Genomic DNA, 25,726 nt, shown 5'->3' on the forward strand with positions numbered 1-25,726 from the left:
ATCCAGCCATCTCATCCTCTGGTGTCCCCTTCTCCTCCTGCCCCCAATCCCTCCCAGCATCAGACTCTTTTCCAATGAGTCAACTCTTCACATGAGGTGGCCAAAGTACTGGAGTTTCAGCTTTAGCATCATTCCTTCCAAAGAAATCCCAGGGCTGATCTCCTTCAGAATGGACTGATTGGATCTCCTTGCAGTCCAAGGGACTCTCAAGAGTCTTCTCCAACACCACAGTTCAAAAGCATCAATTCTTCAGCGCTCAGCCTTCTTCACAGTCCAACTCTCACATCCATACATGACCACAGGAAAAACCATAGCCTTGACTAGACGGACCTTTGTTGGCAAGGTAATGTCTCTGCTTTTGAATATGCTATCTAGGTTGGTCATAACTTTCCTTCCAAAGAGTAAGCGTCTTTTAATTTCATGGCTGCAGTCACCATCTGCAGTGATTTTGGAGCCCAGAAAAATAAAGTCTGACACTGTTTTCACTGTTTCCCCATCTATTTCCCATAAAGTGATGGGACCGGATGCCATGATCTTCGTTTTCTGAATGTTGAGCTTTAAGCCAACTTTTTCACTCTCCACTTTCACCTTCATCAAGAGGCTTTTTAGTTCCTCATCACTTTCTGCCATAAGGGTGGTGTCATCTGCATATCTGAGGTTATTGATATTTCTCCCGGCAATCTAGACTCCAGCTTGTGTTTCTTCCAGTCGAGCATTTCTCATGATGTACTCTGCATATAAGTTAAATAAACAGGGTGACAATATACAGCCTTGAAGTACTCCTTTTCCTATTTGGAACCAGTCTGTTGTTCCATGTCCAGTTCTAACTGTTGCTTCCTGACCTGCATACAAATTTTTCAAGAGGCAGGTCAGGTGGTCTGGTATTCCCATCTCTTTCAGAATTTTCCCCAGTTTATTGTGATCCACACAGTCAAAGGCTTTGGCATAGTCAATAAAGCAGAAATAGATGTTTTTCTGGAACTCTCTTGCTTTTTCGATGATCCAGCGGATGTTGGCAATTCAATCTCTGGTTCCTCTGCCTTTTCTAAAAGCAGCTTGAACATCAGGAAGTCCACAGTTCACGTATTACTGAAGCCTGGCTTGGAGAATTTTAAGCATTACTTTACTAGCGTGTGAGATGAGTGCAATTATTCGGTAGTTTGAGCATTCTTTGGCATTGCCTTTCTTTGGGATTGGAATGAAAACTGACCTTTTCCAGTAGGAGCGTCCTTTATTATTTATAAGAAGGCTCTTCCAGCACTCCTGAGTTTATGCTAATGAGGTAGCATAAAGTAGGTCTTAGGGCGGGATCCCCAAGATAGCTTTGAGATGGAGTTGCTCACCAGAAGGACCAAGTAACTAGAGAGTGGGAACTTTTCAGCTCTACTCCCGAGCTCCAGAGTGAGGGGCAGGGTGTGCTGGAGACTTTAAATTCTATAAAAACTCTTGAAAAAGAAGTTTCAGATGGCTTCCAAGTTGGTGAACACAGTGAAGTGCAGGGAGGGTGGTGTGCCCCAACTCCACATGGACTTTTGCTCGGGATCTTTGTGAACTTTGCCCTCTGTATCTCTTTATATGGCTGTTCATGTGTCTCCTTTGTAAGGATACAAAAGTTAATGCTTTCTTTGTAGATATAAGTAATGTGTCTTACTGGGTTCTGTGAGCCACCTGAGGAAATTATTGAACTTTAGGAGAGTTTCACCAGAACTCCAAATTCAAAGCCTTTTGGTCAGAAATCTATAATTCTGGGATTTGTGACTGGCATCTGAACTGGGGACAGTCCTGTGAGACTGAGACCTTCACCAGCTCCCAGTATTTAATGTCAAAAATGATTTGAATTGCTGAATATCCAGTTATTGTCTGAAGAATCAGAGATTTGGTTGTTGGTGTTGGGAAACACATAGGCCAGTACACCATGCTCATCCTCTTGAACAAGATACCAGAAATCTCATATGTTTTACTAACGTTCTCATGTGAACTGTGCTGGCTACAAACTGAATTTCCTTGCCTTTTTTTTTTTTTTTTTTAAGCACCTTTGCTGCCTATCCCTATTTTTCCCCTTTTATTTTTAAAAAATATTTATTTATTTGACTGCACTAGGTCTTAGTTGCACACGTGGGATCTGGTTCCCAGACCAGGGATCAAACCTGGGCCCCCTACATTGGGAGCTTGGAGTCTTAGCTACTGGACCACAAGGGAAGTCCCTGCCCATCGCCTTTCATTCAACAATTCTTTTCCTATGTGGCAGGTTTCCTTTAGATTCTTCATTTAGTCTGTTGTTCAATAAATATATGTGCTAGCTCTCTACTAGATAGCTGATGATACAGAGGTGAGCAGGGACTACAAAGTCCCTGCTGTAGTCGGGGGAGACAGTCAATAAAACACATAGAGAAAAATAAGTTAACAAATAAAATAGGGGAATGTGTTCTCCAATCTACTGAATAAGAAGTAGAGAGGATTTGTTCTAGGAAAGTAGGCACAGGCAAAAAGTATGACAAATACGTGGCAGGCATGTACGTATTTATTTCAAGTGATTCCAGGGTTATTTTATACACATATATAAGCTAATGCATACATCTGGTCTCACTTCCACACCCTTTTAAAAACAAAAAAACAAATGGCACTATCCTGCACACTGTTTTACATCTTGCCCAATGCAGTTTGGAGATCATTCCATATGAGAACGTAAAGAGCTTTCCTCCTTTTAAAAAAAGTAGCTTTGAAATATGAAAAGTACTATTTAGAGAATAGTAATGCCAAAAATACTAACAAGAAGGTCAACACTAGAGCCACAGGAGATCTGAAAAACTGAATGTGAACTTCCAGCTTTAGGAACAAAGAATGAGCTGAAGTTCGTGCAAGTAATTTTCAACTACTGGTAAGGCCAGAAGAGATGAGAGTTTGTGTTGTTTTGTAATACAACTTCTGTCTCTCACTTATCCTACTGGCCATGACTGTGCCATTAGGGCACAAGTAATCACACAGTGATCACACAGTATTTCATAACACCATCAAGTGTCTCTGAAGTACAATATATACAAATCAATGAAGTAATAAGATGTTCATAAGCTTACATGTCTTTTTTTTTTTTTAATCTGAAAGTCCTGTTTCTATTTTGATAGAATATTGACTCTTAACATTTTATATATTATATCCTACCAACATAGTCGAGAAGCAATTTGAAATATATTGTGAGATAAGATAAAGTGGGGAGAGAATAGGACTGAGTATGAAAGCCAGGAAGGGTGAGGTGTCTACCTAATTAAGCACTAGAAGAAGTGTACGAGGGAAGAAAAGACCACAGGATTTGTTCACAGGCTGATTACAGGGCATCCATCTGAAGGAACACTTCAGTGATTTCAAGCCTTTTAGGATGAAAGATAGCACCCCACTCCAGTACTCTTGCCTGGAAAATCCCATGGATGGAGGAGCCTGGTAGGCTGCAGTCCATGGGGTTGCAAAGAGTCGGACACGACTGAGCGACTTCACTTTCCCTTTTCACTTTCATGCATTGGAGAAGGAAATGGCAACCCACTCCAGTGTTCTTGCCTGGAGAATCCCAGGGACGGGGGAGCCTGGTGGCCTGCCGTCTCTGGGGTCGCACAGAGTCGGACACGACTGAAGCGACTTAGCAGCAGCAGCAGCAGGAGGATGAAAGAGATCATCACTTTTAGAAATGAAACAACCAGCTGTAAGGAGAGATTTTCAGTTTAACTCGAGGTACAAAGACTTTTGGGTTTAGATGGGACCTTCCAGTTAAATTTTCAAAATTAGAAGTTTTTTTTTAAAGGATGAAACACCTTTAAGTTGCTTTCTTAAGTTCAAACAGTAATTGTCACTGTATAGACAGGACCCACTCAAAGCTTACAGACTGATAAACTATAAACTCACTACCCCTTAAGGGGGAAGAAGTGCTATGTTTCAGAAACAGATGCCCACGAAGTTTGGCTCTGGATCTGCCATGTATCATACGGGTTCGTAGTTAAGGTTAGATGTGGAGTGAGAGTCCTAAAATTTCAGGAAAAGTGAACAGAAGAGGGACTTCAAGTAGGCAAGGAATTAATATTTTTGGCTACTATGTACACCCTTCACTTTACATCTGGCTATCTTTAATTCTCATCATAACCCTACAAAATAGTCATTAACCATTTTACAGATGAAGATCTTGGGTTCAGAAAAGCTAAACTTCTCACGCTAGAAGGATCTCAAATTCTTACCCAAATCTACATATTTGTAGCGGCATATAAGTCATGCTCTGCCCAGTTACCTTCATACCACTCCACTTGACCCGATATACTCATTTTATGAAACCTATACGAGGGAATGGAGAAGGCAATGGCACCCCACTCCAGTACTCTTGTCTGGAAAATCCCATGGACGGAGGAGCCTGATAGGCTACAGTCCATGGGGTCGCTAAGAGTTGGACACAACTGAGCGACTTCCCTTTCACTTTTCACTTTCATGCATTGGAGAAGGAAATGGCAACCCACTCCAGTGTTCCTGCCTGGAGAATCCCCCAGGGACGGGGGAGCCTGGTGGGCTGCCGTCTTTGCAATCGCACAGAGTCGGACACGACTGAAGCGACTTAGCAGCAGCAGCAACAGCATACGAGGGAAATCACACATTTGGGGCCAAGCTGGGACCACAAAGCAGGTAGGCTGATCATCCCTCCGCCTCAAAGGTCTTTGCAGGGCGCACACATGCCTTTAATGGACAATCTACACCGCCCTACAACGGATGGAGAAAGGAAGAAATAGCAGTAGTCTAAAGACAAAAGCAAAGAGAAAAAGGGAGTCAAAGAGAAGCTGTGCGAGTGGGTGTGGAGGTAGGTTGACAAGTGAACCGTGCTTTTTGCCTCTATTTCTCGTGTGGCTCAGCTGGTAAATAATCCGCCTGCAGAGCGGGAGACCTAGGCTCGAACCCTGGGTTGGGAAGATCACCTGGAGAAGGGAAAGGCTGGCTACTCACTCCAGTATTCTGGGCTAGAGAACTCCATAGACCGTATAGTCCACGGGGTTACAGAGAGGCGGACAGGACTGAGCGAATTTCACTTCACTTGTCCGTTAACAAACTGACCGATTACTTAGCACATTTCGGGAAGTTTAGCCTTAACGCCGTTCAGGAACTTAGTATTAACCCTCAGCATAAGTTAATAAAAGACAAAGGCAGTCGAGCAAGGCGTGCTCTTCAGGCAGAAGTGGAAACTCGCGGTGCGAACCAAAACTTGAAGCAACCCGCGGGCACTGATTTGAAGACTCTGAAAGACAAGTTTGGCTGCGAGACGCGCCTGCCTCCAAGGGGTGGGGCCGCAGCACCCAAGGCGGGGTTTCCCCCAGGCCCACGCCGCCTCCGCCTGCACGTGACCCGCGGTGTTGTGGTCCGGCCCGCGTGGGTGGCGGGAGCGGCGGGAGGGCGGGGGCGAGGAGCGGCGCGTCACGTGACGGGGTTTAAATCTCCCGCAGCCAGAGCCGCGGGGGCGCCAGTGCCGCGAGTCGAGCGGGAGCAGAAGAGGCGAGGGAGGAGGGCCAGAGAGGCGGTTGAAAGATGGCGGACGAGGCGGCGCTCGCCCTTCAGCCCGGCGGCTCTCCCTCGGTAGTGGCGGCTGAGAGGGAGGCCCCGTCGCCGCCTGCTGGGGAGCCGCTCCGCAAGAGGCCGCGAAGAGACGGCCCCGGCGTCGGGCGGAGCTCGGGCGAGCCCGGTGGGACGGCCCCCGAGCGGGAACTGCCGGCGGCGGCCGGCAGTTGCCCGGCGGCGGCGGCGGCGCTGTGGCGGGAGGCCCAGGCGGCGGCGGCGGCGGCGGCCGAAGAAGAAGACAATGGGCCGGGCTTACAGGGCCTATCCAGGGAGGCGCCACCGGCCGACGACTTCTACGACGACGACGACGAGGGCGAGGAGGAGGAAGAGGCGGCGGCCGCTATTGGGTACCGAGGTGCGCAGGGCGCGGGCGGCCGGGACTGCGCATTCCCCCTCCTCCTCCCGGGGCCCCTCCTGGTGTCGGGTGGTGGAGTCTCGGGCGGGTTGGGGCTCGGGCCTGTCTCTGCGGCTTCCCCCTGCCGGCCTGGGCCTTCTTCAGCCGCGCGCCTTAGGGGCTGAGGGCCGGGCTGCCGGAGCGGCCCGCGGACTCGCTCCCTCCCTTGCTCTCTACCACCCCCCGCCCCCCTTCCTCCCCGCGGCCCGCCCCAGCGGCCTCGCGTTTTGCGCAGCCGCGGGGCGGGCTACCCTGGCTGTCGGTTTTAAAATAAGTTTCTCTCCCCTCCTACTCCTTTCGTGTATTGCTTTTGTTAAATGTTCTTCGCTTCTCCGCCCCTCCCCGTCCCGCACACTTCAACCTGCAACTTTTTGACTGTCCCTTGCGCCAGCCTTTTGCCGTTGCCTTGGCTAACTGACACCTGCGAAATTTGTTGGGGTTTTTTGGAGGGCCTTTATTTTTAAACTTGTTTTACATTTTAAAGAGCATAGTTGTTTATAAAGACATTACCCTTCTGTGGTGCAATTAATAGTGGGCATAGGAGAGTAATAGTTTTTTAGACTACTTTGCCATGAATAGTGTTTTTCCTCTAACCGTCTTCTTATAGTGGTTTTTACATTAACTGTCTTCGTGTGTGTATATGTAACCCTGAAACACGAATTGACATTTTTCTGACATGCTAAAATAGATGTGATAGTTGTGCGTCTCGTCATCCTTCAGTGTTTTCATAGTTTTTTTTTTTTTAATTTTACATAATTAGTTTTCATAGTTTTTATCTAGACAGATGTGCCTCTTATTTGTACCAATAAATCCAACCAGTGGACCATTTGACCATATGTAAAGATAACGTGTGCATTAGGGACTGGATTAGAAAAACAACACTGTTTTCAAGAAACATAGTTTAATAAGGGAAACGAATAATGCAAAGGTACCTTAGCGTTATGTAAGAGAAGTGCAAGTTGCCATAGCTGTATTTGCATGACTTTTTGGGTAAATTTTTATTTGGTAAGTTTTATGAACCATTATTTGTGATCGATAAATTCAGTCAAGGTTGCTACTTTTTGTGTTTTGATTAAGTAGACTTAATTTATTTCTAGATTTTGATGAAACTTAGCTTCTGAGCAGAATTCCTAAAGAGGATATACTGTTCCTGTGAACGGTGTGAGTTGATCCAGTAGACATTTTTTACACGGGCAGTATGAGTGAATGTTAAGTGCTTTATTCATTGGAAATTGTTGCATCACAATAATTATAGAGGTTTATAATTTTAAATGCTGATTGTTTCCACAACCTTGAGTTACCTTTGGTTTCTTTTGCAGATAACCTTCTGTTTGGTGATGAAATCATCACCAACGGTTTCCATTCGTGTGAAAGTGACGAAGATGATAGAGCCTCGCATGCGAGTTCTAGTGACTGGACTCCAAGACCTCGGATAGGTATGGTTTCACAGTTTAAGACCTGTCTTTTCTCTGTATTTTCTTTTTATGCCGACAAAAAATATATTTCTTTCTTCCCTTATTGTCTTGTGATGAGGTTCTTAGGTGTTTACTGATATTTAATGTCAGCTTGGTTTTAGGGATAGTCTAGTACTTTGTTCTGTTTTTGTTTGTTAAACAGCATGGGCCCATGGAAGCTGGCCTGTATTATTTCTCAAAAACCAGGTCCTCACACTTACGGTCCTTTCCACTTGTACCCTCCATATGGACTGGTCATCCTCCAAAGTATCTTGCTTCATCCTTCATATCCTTCTATAATTTTTCTTAACACTACTTGACAATTTCTGTATATAACTTTTATTGCTGGTTTCCTGTATTAGAATATAAAGTCCCATGGGGGCCAGGGATTTCTGACTGATTTGTATACTGTTTAGTCAGTGCCTGGAAAAGTTTGCCCTCAGTAAATATTAAGTATTTTGATGAAATGGGAAAGTATTTTGAAGTAGAGAATACTATGAGATTTTTATATCGAAGTAGTAACATGACCATCTCAAAATATTCTTTTTCTTAATATGCTCTCATTTTTCAGAAATGCCTTGACTATTTAAAGGCAGTGACGATTAGTTTCTCTTTAGTGTTTATATTGACTGTATTTTTGGTTTTCTTAAGCTAGGAACTGATTAAGAAATTTAGGGCAAAGAATTATTAAAGCTCAGAACATTAGCATTGTACGTATCATTGCAGAGACTGGTTAAGATTAAATTGAAGATTATTACTGGGAAAATTTTAAAGACAGTAGTTAAGTATAGATTTCATTTTCTTTGTGTTTTTAATGATAAATAGTGTGGGCTTTCAGGATGGGTAAGATCTTTATTGATTTGCAGAACCCTTTTGTACGTCTGTTGTATTTAAGTTATATTTTTTTAGGTTTTAACCAGAGAAATCTAATTCTAGTAGTAAATTCACTCGACTCTTGCACACGTTGTTGTTTAGTCACTAAGTTGCATCTGATTCCACCCCATGAACTGTAGCCAGCCAGGCTCCTCTGTCCCTGGGATTTCCCAGGTAATAATGCTGGATTGAGTTGCCATTTCCTTTTCCAGGGGATCTTCTCTACCCAGGGATTGAACTATGGCCTCCTGCCTTTCAGGTGGATTCTTTACTGCTGAGCCACCAGGGAATCCCTTTAAAATACATACCTGGCATTTTATAGCTCAGGGGACAGGATATATAGCATTGGCTCTGAGTCTGAGCTCCTGATTTCATTGGGATATATTAGCTCTGAAGATGTTCTGAATGAAACACCTTTGCAGTGCATTTTTTTTACTTTACAAAACAGCCTTAAGGATTGCTAATTTACTACTTCAGAAAATAAATGAGATTTTGAACTACTTGGAGTGGATTGATCCAGTTCTTTTCCCTTTCAATATAGGTCCATATACTTTTGTTCAGCAACATCTCATGATTGGCACAGATCCTCGAACAATTCTTAAAGATTTACTACCAGAAACAATTCCTCCACCTGAATTGGATGATATGACACTGTGGCAGATTGTTATTAATATCCTTTCAGAACCACCAAAAAGGAAAAAAAGAAAAGATATTAATACAATTGAAGATGCTGTGAAATTACTGCAAGAGTGCAAAAAAATAATAGTTCTAACTGGAGCTGGGGTATGTAAGATGGATGAGAATACTAGTACAAGGGGGAGGGTATGTATTTCCAGCCTTGTCCAAGTCAGAAACACATTTCTGGTATAGAATTTATTCTTACATGATAATGGGCATTTGTGTTTGGAAACTGCTAAAAAGTGAGTGCAGCAGCAGTTACCAAATTGGTTCAGGATTTTTTAAACTTCTTAGTAACCTTAAAAAAGATGCCCTTCTATCTATTGACACAGAAGGTAAGTGGGATTAAGGTAAGATTTTTACCTGCTTTATTATACCACAACTCCTAAAGGACATGCAGGGAATTCTGCTTGCATTACAGTGTCAGGGCCTAATGATAAAAATTGGTTATTTGCTCAGCCTTCATGGAGAAACCAGGAACCTATACGTATGTATTGGCAAGTAGAGAACTTAGTGTTGGAAAGGTAAGATTCCTCCCTCTCCTCCTTTTTTTTTTTTTTCCAGTTACACAGAAGTTTTTTTAAAGGGGAGATAGGGCACCATAAACAGAAGTGGAGTACAGATAGCAGATTAAAAAAAAAAACAACACCATGATTGACTTACAAAGGATTATTACTCTAATGTACAGTTAGCTTCAATTGATTGAAAATAACAATAATACAATAGAAAAAAGGCAAAGACTATAGACAAACAAGATGGTTTGCAAATAATCATAAAAGAGGCTCAATGTCAGTACTCAGTGAATGCAAATTAAGTAATAGTGAGTTTTCACTTTTTTACCCATCAGCTTACTAAATTTTAAATGTTGATAACACACACTGTTCCAGAGTGTGGAGCATTGTAAACATTCTTGTACATCGTCTCTCCTCCGTTTTAAATTAAGATGATGTGATTGTGGTGGCTTGACATTTTCCATTTGCCCCACTTTCCGTCTCAATTAACTAGTTACTTAGGCTGTTTCATATTGTGTGTTGAATACAGAATATATTACATGGTAGTGACAGTTTTTAGAATAAAGTTGAGTCCTGCTTTCTGACCTGTTGAGTTCAGGGAGAGTGTTATTTAACATTAGATGATCGTGACAAATAGGTATGTTTTGCTTCCCCAGTGTGACTTAGACGTTTGTTTTTTCCCTGAGACCAGAATGGAGTAAATGCAGACAAAATTGTGAAATGGATAACTTCTGAAATCCCAGTTTGAAATTGTCAAGATTTATTTGTAGAAAAAGCACAGAATCTAAATTTGTTCTTCACAATTAAAAACTGCAATATTGTACAGCATAGTTTTTTAAGGAAAATTAAGAAATTTAGTGTTCCTGAAGTAATAGAAGCCTGATTTAGAGGAGGGATTTTTTTTTGGAAATACTTGACTGATAGAAACTCTTGCCCGCTTTCTAGTTAAAATAATTTGAAATGGTTTACTTCTTTCCCAATCAAGTTGGAATTGCTTTAATTTGTTGGTTAAATGCTTATAAAGGTTTAAAGTTAGCCTGACTTAAAATTCCTTACCCCCTTATGAATGGAATATGTGGTGGACTTAATTACACTGGTTTTCTGAGTATTTTATTTCTATTAGAAATTAAACTAAGACAGTATCTCTATTCCCCAAAAGTTTCAAACTAAAAATATTTTTCAGCTCTTCCCTAATTGTGTGATAAGAGGACTAGTAATTATTAAGGTAGCAGTAGATGGTTTAATTGTACAAATCATGCCATGCGTATTTCAGGTTTCTGTTTCTTGTGGAATACCTGACTTCAGGTCAAGAGACGGTATTTATGCTCGCCTTGCAATAGACTTTCCAGACCTTCCAGATCCTCAAGCAATGTTTGATATTGAATATTTCAGAAAAGACCCAAGACCATTCTTCAAGTTTGCAAAGGTACTACAAACTTTTCTAGCTGTTTCTTTGTCCTTATGTCATGAAAAATTATTTTTGAGTGGCTGTCTAGTAAATTGAGTACTAGTACTGTGGTGGAGTAAAATCACTGAAATAAAATCATTGTAGTCAGAAATCCCTTCTTCCCCATAGGCACTATCATTTGCTTTTCTTCATTTTATGATTGTGCATATTTTCAAAGAAGATGCTATTTTGTATTTTTCCAGTTTGCACTTCACTTTACATTGTCTAGACATTTTTTTAGAGGTTAGTAGATCATATAAAAGTAACATCACTGTTTTGATATTGAATGGATCACAAAGATTATAACATCTGCTCAATATGTTTTATAGTATGAGGAGATATGCCTGTGTTCGGGGTGGAGAAGGTTCTTAGATTGCATTTTAGTCAGGGTTGATTCTGCTCTAGAGTATGTAGAGCTACTCTGTTCAGTTCCGAAGCCATTTGCCATGTGGGGCTATTGAGTACCTAAGTGTACTGTACTGAGATGTTAACAAGTGTGGAAGACATACCAAGTTTTGGAAACCTAGGAAGAAAAACATACAAAATATAAATTATATATAATGATTATATGTGTAAATAACAATACTTTGGTATTGGGTTATAAATTGTGAAAATTTCACATTGTTAATGTGGTTACTAGAAAATCTGAATTGTGTATATGATTCGGATGTTTTTATTTGGCAATTCTGGAGTTTAAAGTTTGACATAATAGTCATCCCTTGGTATCTGAGGTGGGGATTGGTTTAAGATTCCCTCAGATAACAAAATCTGAGGATGCTGAAGTCCCTTATGTACAATGGTATTCGCATACAGTCTATGTATATCCTCACTGTATACTTTATTTAAGCGTTTCACCTCTCTCTTTTTGGGGGGTGGGGCTACGCTGGGTCTTCATTGCTGCTCAAGGGCTTTCCGTAGCTGTGCTTCTCATCGCTGCTCTTGTTGCAGGGCACAGGCTCTAGGGTGTGTTAGCTTCAGTAGTTGCCCCGCATGGGTTTACTTGCCCCAGCCGCATGTGGGATCTTCCTGGACCGGGGATAGAATCCGTGTCCACTGCATTGGCAGGTGGACTCTTAGCCACTGGACCCCACCAAGGAAGCCCCTGACCCTGTATACTTAACCTTCACAGATACTGTGAGCTTTTTTGTTTTTACAAATTTGAGGCATAATGGCAATCCTACATCAAGCAAATCTGTAGGTGCCATTTTTCCAACTGCATTTGCTCACCTATGTCTGTGTCACACTTTGGTAATTCACAGTATTTCAAACTTTTTCATTATTTGTTTTTATGATCTGGGATCAGTGATCTTTGTTATTACCGAGGATGTATTGATGGTTAGCATTCTTTTTAGCAATAAAATGTTTTAAATTAAGGAATGTACATTTTTTTTGAGACATAATGCTATTGCACACTGAATGAATTACAGTATAGTATAAACATAACATTCTATGAATGGGGAAACCAAAAAAATTCATTTAACTGACTTGATTGGGATATTTGCTTTTTTGCTGTGGTCTGGAACCAAACTCATGGTGTCTCTGAGGTATGCTTGCATGATGTTAATAGTTGCTGGTGCAGTAAATTCAAAATTTGGTAAATTGTTATTGCTAAACTTCAGTATACTTGAAAGGGTCTTTTGTATTACTGATTATTTTTTAATGGGCATAGAAATGAAATGGAATTGAATTTTAATTAAAGGATGACCTCAACTACTTTCAAATCATGTGGTCTGTTTATATAACTATAGGAAAACCTCCGCCGATTTAGAATACATGTATTAGCTTAAATTGATGGACTATCTTAAATAATTTTGTTTTGTGCAAGTGTGCTTATAAACAGGAATTAGAATAAAATGGGGATATTACATTGGGATATTTTAGAAAACGATTTACTTGCTAAAACTGAAAACTGAATTTGAATTTGCTAGGCTACTAAGAGAAATTTGAATCTTGCCAATAATCAACTTGAAACTTAGAAAACTTTTGAACTTCATATATCAGCAGTGATGATGGTCTATCCTTTAGAATAGACTACTGGTTCACAGTGAACTGAGCAAATAATGTAAAGTTAGTTTCTGTTTGTTCTTCTTTGTTACAAGAATGTGAATTTGTGAAGATATTACTGTTTTTTATATACTGGTGCTAGGGGTACTGCTGCAAGACTTTGAAGACCAGTGAAATAGCAGTTACTTGGTTTCTTGAATTGGACTTAGGACACTGGCTCTGGTTATCAGAAATTAACACTTTTTTTCTGGCCTCACTGTGTGGCCTTTGGGATCTTAGTTCCCTGACAAGGGATGGAACTCATGCCTCCTGCAATCTGCTGTGGGAGTGCAGAGTCCTAACCACCAGACCCCAGGGGAATTGCACAGGAATTAACACTTTAAGAAAGCCATCAAGTAACTAGAAATTACTTTGATCTTGTATCTGAGTATAAGAGCTTGATTTACTGGTGCATTTATTTAATGCTCACAAGATTTTTGCTGTAAATTCTGTGTTCTAAGAGGAAACAACATGCCCAGACTAACTTTCCAGCTTTTTCAAAAGTCTGTCATTTAAGTGTATATTAAATTGTCTAGTAAAGGTAGTAATCTCACATTTGGGGAAAATATGATAACTGAGAATACAAATAGCAAGGTGAGAAAGATTGTAACTTTTGTTGTCTAATGTACATAATGAGTATTCAGTTTTAGCTTAAACTGGTTTTAGTAAACTATTCTTGTTTGGTGCTTTGACAGGGACTTGAACCTCAGATTAAAAATCTGATGTTCTACCAGCTGAGTTATCCAGGCAATTTAAACTGGCTTTGATGTATAAGAATCCACAGAAGCAATTAAATATTACTCTTACAAAGACAGGTTATAAAAATGCACATAACAGAAATCTGACAGGGCAAAAGAGAAATAAGATCTGAATTGGAGCAAAAATGCTGCTGTGCTGTGCTCAGTTGCTGAGTCATATCCAACTCTTGTCAGCCCATGGACTGTAGCCCACCAGCCTCCTCTGTCCGTGAGATTTCCCAGGCAAGAATACTGGAGTGGGTTGCCATTTCCTACTACAGGGGATCTTCCCCATCCAGGAATCAAACCTGTGTCTCCTGTATTGGCAGATTGTTTACCACTGAGCCACCTGGGAAGCCCAGAGTAAAAATGGCAGTGTTAATTTGGTACAGTGTACAGATTTTATGGTGGCTGGGAGAAGAAAAAGTTGGTAGAGGCAGCATGTTTCACTTCTGTATGAAAGTCGGAGCTAAACAAATGAATTAATCTTTATAACTGCTAGTCATACAAGATTGTTTTTCAGTTCTTGCACTAAAAACTACCAAAAGGAAAGCATCTAGTTGCTGAAGTACCGCTTAAAATAAATGGTAATAGGTAAGAGAGACTGAGTTAATTTGAGTCTAAAAATGAATAATTAGGAAAAAGCTGAAGGACAAATAAGAAAGGAAAAGAATGAAGGACAGTGTTCAGAAATTAAGAATGGGGAGGATATGTAAATCTTGTATTATTTTACTAGATTCCAAAAAGAATACATGAGTAAAATACTCAGAATCTAACATTTTCTACCAGTTTCTATACTAGGCAGAAAGTTTAAAAAGATACAGGAAGCTTGGGGCTGGTGCACTGGGATGACCCAGAGGGATGGTATAGGTAGGGAGGTGGGAGGGGGATTCAGGATTGGGAACACGAGTACACCCGTGGCGGATTCATGTTGATGTATGGCAAAACCAGTAGAATATTGTAAAGTAATTAGCCTCTAATTAAAATAAATAATAAAAATAATAAAAATAAAATAATAAAAAATAAAAAGATGGTTACTTTGCTAGTTGTGAGAGAAAATGAATTTAAGTTGATGTGTAGTTGATTTAAAATGGGTTTCAGGTGTGCAGCACAGTGATTCAGTTGTGTATCACTTTTTTTTTTCAGATTATTTACGTTATGGGTGGTTATGAGTATAGTTCCCTGTGCTGTACAGTAGGTCTTCATAGGCTACCTATTTTTATTTATTTATTTATTTTTGGCTGTCCTGAGTTTTGTTGCTGCACGAGGGCTTTCTCTAGTTGGAGCAGCAGGGGCTACTCTTCATTGTGGCTTCTCCTGCAGAGCACAGCTCTATAGAGCGCGCAGGCTTCAGTAGTTGTGGCTCACAGGCTCTGGAGCACTGGGTCAGTAGTTGTGGTGCACAGGCTTAGTTGTTCCACAGCATGTGGGCTCTTCCCAGACCAGGAATCAGACCCGTGCCCTCTGTATTGGTAGGCAGATTGTTAACAGTGGATCGTCAGGGAAGTCCCGGTTATCTATTTTATATATAGGAGTGAGTATATGTTAATCCCAAACTCCTAATTTATAACCAATGGTTTCCCCATTGGTAACCATAAGTTTGTTTTCTGTATCTTTGGATCTATTTCTGTTTAGTAAGTAAGTTAATTTGTTATTTTTATTTTTTAAAAGAAGTGATGTTTGATATTTGTCTATGTCTGGGTTACTTCACTTTAGTATAATAATCTCTGGGTCCATCCATTTTGGTGCAAACGGCATTATTTCATTCTTTTTTATGGCTAAATAGTACTCCATTGTATGTATTTACCACATCTTTATCAGTCATCTGTTGATGGACATTTAGGTCGTTTCTGTGTCTTGGGTGTTGTAAATAGTGCTACAGAACATTGGGGTTGCATGTATCTGTTTGAATTACAGTTTTCTCTGGATATATGCCCAGGAGTGGGTTGTAGGATCATATGTCATCTCTCTTTTAGGTTTTAAGGAACCTCCATAGTGCTTGTACCAATTTACACCAACAGTGTAGGGGGGTTCCTTGTGAAAGAAAATGAATTTAATAATAAAGCCATGAAAACAGGAAATATTGTGAATTTAGACCTTTTTGGAAGGAAAGTTTCTCTAGATGTATCAAGCCGTTGATTGTATATAGTGGAGAAGAAACAGATTTCCTCTAGACTGGGACCTCCAAGTAATGGGAGAGGTGTGTGAAAGAGGTTACTGGTTCATTGGAGCAGTTTCTCAACCTGTTGACGGTTTGGGATGGGTAATTCTTTGCAGCGAGTGCTGTGCACTGCAGGACATTTAGCAACAACCAGTGGCCTCTTATTAAATACCATTAGCACCCTCTCGTCAGTGTGGACGATCAAAAGTGTGTGCAGATGTTGCCAGATGTCTCCTGCAAAATGGCTCCCTGTTTGAGCCACTGGTGTATCAACAGTGTGCCTAGCTATGGCACCACTTTGAATTCTTCTATAGGAGAACAATTTAGGCCAACATTAAAGCTATATATTCTTGTTCTGAACCATTGTCTTCTTGCATAAGGGCTTAAATTGATAATGAATTGTGGCCATGGTTCTCAGGAGTCCATGAAAAACAATCCTCCTATATGAGTGGCAGTTATAAAGACTAATTCATTTATCAGGTGCTGATAAATATGAGTGATTTTTATTAAGAGTCAGTGAAGGTGAAACTGAGGTTGTATAAAATGCTTTTTTTAAAGGACTATGTTCAAAGATATAGTTGCTGTCCCATATTGAATACAGTGAATGTTCTTTCCCCTAAAGGGATAAAATTCAAGGAAAGGAGAGGGATAAATACGAACTTCCAAAAATGTATATTTATTCAGTAAATTGTCACTTAATTGATAGGTACAAACATACCAGATTAAGTAGTTACAAGGTTAAGGAATCTTAAAACCAGCTCATTTGTAGTATTTTCCGTTCAGTAAACTTTCTGTCAGATACTTGAATACTTCATAACAATCACAGTGTTAGTCAGGTGGTTCATCATAGGTTCCATCTATCGTAACTCATCTGGCAAGTGTTCATTTTGACATTTTCTGCTTTCTGCTACTAAAAATGTATTGCTCTGATTGTCCTTTTTGATATGTTTCTGATGTTCTAAATTTCCTGAAAGCAAAATTGCTAATGGTTATGGGTGAATAAAATGTACTCCCATCAGAAGTGTATTGGAAAGCTAAATTAGCATGCCCATGCTCTTTCCCCCACAGAAAAAGCCTCCCATGATACATTAGTATTGTTGGTTTGTTTTTTTTTAGAATGTGTGTTGTGTGTATGGTTTGAAAAGATTGAAACTGTAGAAAACATGTTAGTTGGCCTCTCCCTTCAGTTTTCCTGTCTAATCTTTCTTAAAAGTTACCATGGTAAAATGTTTAACTGGTTTCCTTCTAGGAAAAAAAAAAGAGTAAACCTGTTTCTGTGTGTGTGTAGGGGGGAGAAATATTATTAAGTTTCTAATGATACTTTAAAAATGACCACCAACAAAATCACACTCTTCTCTCTATATTGCTTTTTTCTCCACTTAATATTCTTGGAAATAGTTTCATAATGGCTCTTAAATGTACCTCATTTTAAAGAAAAGGCTGAATAGTATTGTTTCGTAGTTGGACCACAGTATAATCATCTGTTAATGGCTATCTAGAGTTTTTAAGGCAGTCAGGTTCTTTTTTTGTTATTAATACTAGCGTGGATGACTGCTTCTTACTACTTGTCATGTATCTTTGAATCGCCTGTTGTTCTTAGTAGTTTTTTTTTTCATTGAGATTCTTTTCTTCGTACTGATTTGTGAGAACTTTTTTTTTTTGCAATGCAGAGCTTGTGGGATCTTGGTTCCCTGACCAGGGATTGAACCTGGGCCATAGCAGTAAAAGTTGTGTGCAGGCCTAAACGCTGGACTGCCAGGAAATTCCCAAGAACGTGTATTTTTAAAAAATTATTTATTTTTGGTCGCACTGGGTCATTGTTGCTTTCTACAGACTTTCTGTAGTTGCAGCAAGTAGGGGCTACTCTTCATTCCAGTGCTCTGGCTTCTCATTACGGTGGCTTCTCTGGTTGGCAGAGCACACGCTCTAGGTACATTGGCTTCAGTACTTGCAGCGCACAGGCTCAGTAGTTGTGGGACACGGGCTTAGTTGCTCTGTGCCATTTGAAATCTTCCTGTTGTAGGGATTGAACCCATGTGCCTTGCATTAGCAACCGGATTCTTATCCACGGTGCCCTCAGGAAAGTCCTGAGAACATATATTCTTGAAGTGTTGGTGGATGATTAGAATTCGTCTCCAGTAATCCCATGTGGGATGTGCAATGTGAAAAATGCTTAACTAGATTAGTCTCAGTAGACTGATTTGCAGTACCTCATAGAAATGGTACTTCACCTGAAGGAAGAACGGGGAACGTGAAGTTGAGGGATCAGAAACTGCATAGTGGTTAAGAGCTGCACTTTGGCATCAAAACTGGGTTTGAATGATAGTTCTGCTACTTTCTGCTTTTGTGACTTTTGGTGTTACCTCTGTGCTTTGGTTTTCTCACCTGCAAGATGGGGATATACATGTCTAGAAAGGAGGATCAACAGATCTTTTCTGTACAGGTCCTGGTAGTAAAGGTAATCTGCCTTGTGGCCACATGGGAACTCGGTCATACTGTGTTCTTTTCCTTTACAGTCCTTGGAAATGTAAAAATCCAGTCCTCAGCCCAGTCTGCAGCATTATTATAAAGGGCTCTTGTTATACCTGGGACATACATTAAGTATTAATGAATAGCTTCACTAATTGAAATTCTCTTACGTTATGTTAGTGCAGGGGCCAGCAAACTACAGCCTTAGTCCAGATGTGGCCCACTGCCTGTTTATTTACAACTATGAGCTAAAACTTTTAAATGGATGTGAAAAAAAATAAAAAGAATAATACTTTACATCATGTGAACATTATATGAAATTCTAATATCAGTGACTGTAAATAAAGTTTCACTGGAACACAGCCATGCTCATTCATTGACATGTTGCCTGTGGCTGCTTAAGTACTACAGTGGAAGACTTGAATGGTTGTAATACAGACCATAAAGACAAGAGATCACATGGCCTGCAAAACCTTAAATACTTGCTACCTGGTATCCCAGTGTGGAAAAAGTTGAGGAAGCGAGCTTTTTAATGGGGAAAAAAGTACATTTGTCAGGTGACTGATTTACAAGTTTTTGACTAGGAAAGATACTGAGTAGTCTGTGATTTTGTGGAATGAGTGAAACAAGACTAGGGATTATGAAGATTTTTCATTACTGTGGTTAGTTGGTTTCACTTACTTTTTGGGACTTTTAAATTTTTTAGAAAATTTAAATTCTAGTTTCTTAGCAGCTCTTCCTACTGCTTATTGAAATAGTGGCATCTCAAACTTTGGTGAGTCCTTCTAGTTTCGAGGGGCTGCAGTTAACACCCCTGCCTTTGACTGGATTTCTCATTCATATTGGTAGAAATTGTGAGAAGCAAACAAGCAGAGGGCATCTCTGGAGAAAAACCATTATTCCTACATGAAAACTCACTATGGCAAAAAAGTTGGTTGCTAGTGGCCAATTACTGGATTGTTTGCACATTTCTGGACATAGCTTATAAAAGCAGCTTGTCATTTTAATAGCATTTCAAGCATTTGGTCCCAGCTCTGCTTCCAGTCTACTGTAAATGGATTCCTATGGCAATAACAGTGGTCCAACCCACATGACTGGTTCCTAAATAGGACTTAAGGAGGTTCAGATTTAGGATGCCCTGTCTTGCTTAGAACAGATCTGGAATGTCACAATTCCAACAGGAAGAATTAATCTGTATTTTATCTGAAAATTGTATCTCCTGCCAGCCAATTAGGTTTTTTAATTTTTTTTTTGGTCTGTGTTGGATCTTCATTGCTGCATGTAGGCTTTCTCTAGTTGTGGCCAGCGGAGGCTTCTCTTTATGGTGCCTCTCACTGGTGGCTTCTCTTGTTTAGGAGCACAAACTCTTGGGTGCGTGGGCCTCAGTCGTCGGGGCATGTGAGCTCAGAAGTTGCGGCTCTCATACTTCCAGGGCACTGGCTCAGTAGTTGCCGTGCATGGGCTTAGTTGCCACAGGAAATCTGGGATCTTCCTGGACCAGGGATTGAACCCATGTCTTCTACATTGGCAGGTGGATTCTTTACCACTGAGCCACCAGAGAAGCCCTCGATTGAATTTTTAACAAATTTTCCTTGTTAAGGGGTTGGGAGCTTAGAAAATTTAAATTCTAGTTTCTTAACAACTTTTCATACTATCTATTAAAATAGCGGCATCTTGGTGAGTCCTTATTTAGGGATAGTTCTGTTAAGAAAGTCCTGTCAGAGTAAATTTTTCCCATTATTTCAGATTATATCCCTTAGTTGGAATGCAGTACTTAAATCTAGTGATTCAGACATGGTCCACTGCATATTTGGAAGAAAATAGACAAAGTTTCAAATAACCATTAAACGTAAGCTTACAAAATAAACCCTTCATAAATTATTCCAAACTACAGGAATTGATTTGTAAATCTAAGTATTAAATTACCCCTGAATTGTTAGTGGGTTGGACATGAAGGGAAACTGAAGTACAGAGCTGAATCTAGTATCCCACAAATTTTTGTTGGAGGTGTTGTTTTAATAATTCTATTTTATTAAATTCTTTCATGAAAAGTCTACACGGTCACCACAGATAAGTCACTGCAGAAGCTTTACTCCTTTTTGCCAGCACCAGTATTGGCCTCTGCAGTCTCCCTGACTGTCTTCATTCTGTTCTAGCCTTCCTTTCGCTGTCTTCTTGACATGTTTTTCTCCTCCAGGCCATGTCTTGCAAGTCTGTGTTGGGGCTTATTCTTATTCCCATAATCCCAGGAATTGAAAATCATGCCAAAGCCATTTGTTTTGCCACCACCAAAATCGGTTCTGAATCCAAACACAAGGGTGCCATCTGGTATGGTTTTGTACATTTTGGCTAGTTTTTTTTTTTCTTCTGAATTTCTGTCTTGGGTACTGTTTCCTACCCATGGTGAAGGTCAACGATGACCATTTGTTTCCACTGAAGTAATCAGTTGGTCCTGAACTTTCTACTCTGGATAGTTACTGTGTCGTTCATCATCTTCAAGCAGTCAGGGAGGAGAAGAGCTAGTGTCCCACAGGATTTTGTCCTTAAACCTTCCCTTTTAAAAAGGGTGGCCAATAAGGCACGTGAAACTTCCTTCTGTGGGGTGGAGTCCTGGTACTCTTGCTGCTGCTCAGCCTTGCTCTGAAGGTAGGCAGCCATTTGTTCTTGTACTGCTGGCTTGCTATTAGCACTTTCCTGACTACTGTTCTATCTGTTGCCTAGAATATTGTATTTGTTAAAAAAAATTCTAACGGCTATTTCCAGAGGGGAGATTTATAAGGTGTTGGTATTAGAACAAAGCAATCTGATGAGAAAACAGTGGTTAAGAGAGCACAACCTAGTTGTCTAGACAAAATGTGACATGTTTTTTTATAAACATTCGCTTTAATAAACTCTTCACTTGTTACTTCTTTCTATATGCATTGTCTTTCTTGAATTGCAGAGTTCATAATCTTAATGATAAAAATTTGGGAGGCAGAATTATTGGGTTTTGTGTATGTCGCATTTTCAACAGCATATGGTCATGTATGTGATAGACCTTATAATGAGATTTATAATGAGACATGCCTATTATTTTCACCTAAAGGGTATCTTGGTAGGCAGTTTTTTAAACTTGAAATATTTAGTAGATTAAAAGTTAAAGTCATGTAGAATCTTTACTATTAAACGCTTTTGCATAATGTCAGAATTGAAGACTCCAACCCCCTTCCCAGTTTTATAGCTTGTTTCTATCCTTCCTGACTTGTTTAAGAAGTATCTGTGCTTTGCATATAATTCCCATTTTTGCTTCTTTACAAAACAACAAAACCAAAATTATACACATTGGTGACTAACTTGACTTTTTTCACATGTCATGGGCCATCTTGCAGGTCACTCCCTCATTCATTTTAATGGCTGCACAATCCACTATTATGGATGTACCATGTTTCTACAGCCAGTCCTCTGTTGGTGGACATATGGTTGTATCTAGTTTTTTGCTAGCACTTTAATAGGTTAGAGGCTGTAATGAATGGTAAGGAAGTAGGTAGAAGTACTACTTCAATGAAAAAAGTAGAGAAGAAACTTCCTTTGCCATAGTCACTTACTAAATGAAATTTAATAAAAACACTGTCAAAAGTTGAGAGGACCGAAATTGATACTTTTTTTCTGATCTTTTTGCCATGTGTATATCTGAATTCTTTGTTTTTAAAGAAGAAACAGCATTGAAGCATTATTTGGGGGGAAAAACACACACACAAAATCCAGCAACTCAGCATTCATGAGCAACTCTATACTATACCAGTATGTGCCTGTGCAGTGGAAGGAAAACAATTTTGGTAAGGAATTAAAACTTTAGCTTTGAACTTCCAACAGGTTGATATTTATAATGAATGATGAATCAAAAATTTTAAATATTATGTTGACAGTGCCTTTTTTAGTTTTAAAAAAAAAGTCACCATATCTCTAGTATTTTTTATTTCAATATAAACTTTTCCCCTTTTCCTTTACAAAAAAAAAATCTGAATTTGCAGCCAACAAAAATTAGATATATATTAAGGTATGTATTTCTTCTGACTTTTATTAAAATATCAACATTTATAAGAGATGTTTGCAGGTCGATTTTATCCTTTGCGAGAGGCCGTGTTCACTAATTGCTGAGTTTTATTTGTATTATAGCAACAATCCTTTTGTGTGTGTTGCATCCATCTAGATGCTTTGAGATTGTCGTGTGTTGTTTTCTAATTATCATTGGTAGTTTTTTTTGTTGTTGTTAAACCTAAACCTGTGACATTTATTAACACTTAATGTTTTTTCTGCTTTTTGCATTATCTAGGAAATATATCCTGGACAATTCCAACCATCTCTTTGTCACAAATTCATAGCCTTGTCTGATAAGGAAGGAAAACTACTTCGCAACTATACTCAGAACATAGATACACTGGAGCAGGTTGCAGGAATCCAAAAGATAATTCAGTGTCATGGTTAGTAAACTTCAGAATTGCTTTTCTCATTATATTAGTTTTGTAGGAAAAATTAGGATTAGTAAGTAGGCTGTCATTTAGGAATGGAGATTAAGCCTTATTATTTAATCATGTTACCTGATCAGGTGTAGATAAGGAAAGTATAGACTGCAAAAATATGAAACCTGAAATACTGGCCTCAACTCTTAATTGTATCAAATGTCAGATGTTAATTTGGATTTCAAAAGATGTAGCAGTTGTGTACACTCAAGTTTCAAATAGTGTGCTTAGTCCTCTGTGACCCTGTGCAACCCTGTGGCTTGTAGCCCACCAGGCTCCTCTGTCCGTGGGATTTTTTCAGGCAAGTATGCTGGAGTGGGTTGTCACCTCCTCCAGAGGATCTTCCTAACCTAGAGATCAAACCCACATTTCCTGCATTGCAGGTGGATTCTTTACCCACTGAGCTATCAGGGAAGCCTATTACATTCTTTTAAATAACACTTTTTATTACAAAAGTGATATTAGCTATGGATGAAAAAAACATGGCGTCTTGAGGAAATCAAAAGAACTGCTGATTAGGTCAGATGTACAGGATTCAGAAATTTAAAGACTTTAAAACAAGTTTAAATAAACTTTTATTGTATCTAAACTGTCTCTGAAACAAAACTGTTAAGCTAATACAATCGTAACCTTCCAAATTTGCAATTTTAGTGCTGGAGGAGTTAGTATTATTTTATTAAAAGAGTAGCTTTAGGAAGGGTCATTATATCAACATCTCTTTTGTGGAACCTCTTGAAATTTCTAAAGTCTCCAGCTTTTCTAGTATCATATTTAATTATAACTTATTTAAGAAATGGAAATATTTAACAAAGCGTGTATTTGTTGGTTGTTTTTAGGTTCCTTTGCAACAGCATCTTGCCTGATTTGTAAATATAAAGTTGACTGTGAAGCTGTACGAGGAGATATTTTTAATCAGGTAATTTATCACCCATATCTTAAGATTTGTGCTTGTCTCTGATCTGTTTCCTTTGCCTCAATTGTTTTTTCCCTCCCCCGAAAGTATTTATGTGGTACAGAAACATCCATGACTATGGGGGATTACAGAGGAGTACCCAAAAACCTTTCATTACCTTAAGTTGAAAACTTCGCTTCATAATCTTTTTTAAAAAGTATTTATTTGACTGCGCCAGGTCTTAGTTGTGGATCTTTGTTGCAGCATGTGGGATTTAGTTCCCTGGACAGAGGCAGGACCCGGGCCCCTGTGGTGGGAGGGCAGAGTCTTAGCCACTGGACCATCAAAGAAGTCCCCATAATCGTTCTTGAATGATGAAATTGACTTCCTAAACATTACAAAATATTTCATGTATGCTCATTGCCAAAAAAATTTTAAGAAGATAATGGCAGAGCATAAAAACCATCCAGAAATAAAACTCAATGTGCTTAGCTGTATATAAAATCATATAATTATGAGAAGATAGCATATTAGAATGGAATTGTATTTTACAGACTTACTACTTTTTAAAATTTTGTTTTGGCTGCGTGCAGACCTTCTCTAGGTGCAGTGAGCGGGGCTGCTTTTGTGGTGTGCGGGCTTCTCACGGTGGTGGCTCTCTCCTCGCGCGGCTCTGGGGCAGGTTCAGTAGTGGTGGTGCATGTGCTTAGTTGCCCCACAGCATGTGATCCTCCTGGACCAGGAATCAAACCCATGTCCTCTGCATTGGCAGGTGGATTCTTAACCATCTGACCACCAGGCAGTCCCAAACTTTTATTTTTTTTTAAGGTTAAGACTCATGTACATGTATACACATTGCTTTTTCTTCTTAATTCTCTTTAATGTCAAATGTGGGTCTATACAGATATTAGCAGCAGATAATAGCACAATTGTATTTCATTGCTAGTGAAATAAGTGGGGGGGTCATTTATAGTTGATGTTTCGGTTTTATCCAGTTTTCTCTATTTATCCAGTTTTTCTGTTTTCTTTAATAAATTTGAAATGATTTCTTGCTAAGTGTGGAAATGTTGATTGTTCTAACTTGGACTTGGCATTCTCTTTCCCTCCTCAACCAAAACCTGGAACACCTAGGTGGTTCCTCGATGTCCTAGATGCCCAGCTGATGAACCGCTTGCTATCATGAAACCAGAGATTGTCTTTTTTGGTGAAAATTTACCAGAACAGTTTCATAGAGCCATGAAGTATGACAAAGATGAAGTTGATCTTCTCATTGTTATTGGATCTTCCCTGAAAGTAAGACCAGTAGCACTAATTCCAAGTAAGTTGGTAATGATTTTTAAAGAACCATTTCTGTATATTTTGCCATGGGCTGTGGGTATGTAGAGTATACCCCAGTGATTTGTTCTTCATTTAAGAGTGGTAAAGAGCCCAAGTTTTTAAAGGTGACATATTCTTGTTCATGAAGATTGATTAATCTGAAATTTCAGTGGGAATAGAGGGTTTTCAAAACAGAATAGCAGGGAAACCGTTCAATGTAACTTTTCGATGGGATGTGTTTTTAATGCAGTAGGAGTTAGCATCAACTAATTTACATATACATGGGAAACATGAAAAATAATCTATTTTAATCTAAATTTGAGCCTGTTGCTAGTGTTTCACATTCTAGTAGGTTCAGATGTATAGCTTGATATTGTGTAAGTACTCATGTGAGAGAGAATTTTGGGACTCAAAATGATTGTTTTAGTAAGTCATAAGCATTATATGTAGATCAGCTCTAACAAAAAGCGTGTTCATGTGTATAAAGATGCTCTAATACAACTGAATTCCCTGTTACTCTCAGGAATATTTCTTTAACCCATGCTCCTATACTACATGTTTTTCTCCCTCTAGTGAGCAAGGAAGGGGGAGGAAGATAGAGGGGCTTGAATTATTGCATCACTTGTGCCATAAAAGTGAGGAAAGGGGCAGAGGAGAGAATATCAAACCCTTAACG

The 25,726-nt window shown here is 39.5% G+C and overlaps 1 protein-coding gene and 1 pseudogene across 3 annotated transcripts in view; one reads left to right on the forward strand and one right to left on the reverse strand.

Moving 5' to 3' along the window:
- The first annotated feature begins 5,441 nt into the window (after positions 1-5,441).
- The window catches only part of SIRT1 (sirtuin 1), a 32,149-nt gene continuing 11,864 nt past the window's right edge, over positions 5,442-25,726 (forward strand). Inside the window, exons 1-7 of one of the 3 annotated variants that reach the window (XM_070782138.1) lie at positions 5,442-5,929; positions 7,288-7,404; positions 8,837-9,078; positions 10,759-10,911; positions 22,655-22,802; positions 23,678-23,757; positions 24,865-25,051. In XM_070782138.1, the coding sequence (XP_070638239.1) occupies positions 5,545-5,929; positions 7,288-7,404; positions 8,837-9,078; positions 10,759-10,911; positions 22,655-22,802; positions 23,678-23,757; positions 24,865-25,051 (1,312 nt within the window). In that variant the 5' untranslated portion in view covers positions 5,442-5,544. Of the gene's footprint in view, positions 5,930-7,287; positions 7,405-8,836; positions 9,079-10,758; positions 10,912-22,032; positions 22,158-22,654; positions 22,803-23,677; positions 23,758-24,864; positions 25,052-25,726 lie in introns of those variants that run through there. The other 2 variants (XM_019953992.2, XM_019953993.2) reach the window with 2 other exon arrangements.
- On the reverse strand, positions 16,534-22,034 carry LOC109553809 (small ribosomal subunit protein eS24-like; annotated as a pseudogene).

This window comes from Bos indicus, chromosome 28 (genome assembly GCF_029378745.1).
Source record: "Bos indicus isolate NIAB-ARS_2022 breed Sahiwal x Tharparkar chromosome 28, NIAB-ARS_B.indTharparkar_mat_pri_1.0, whole genome shotgun sequence".
NCBI classification, from domain to species: Eukaryota; Metazoa; Chordata; class Mammalia; order Artiodactyla; family Bovidae; genus Bos; species Bos indicus.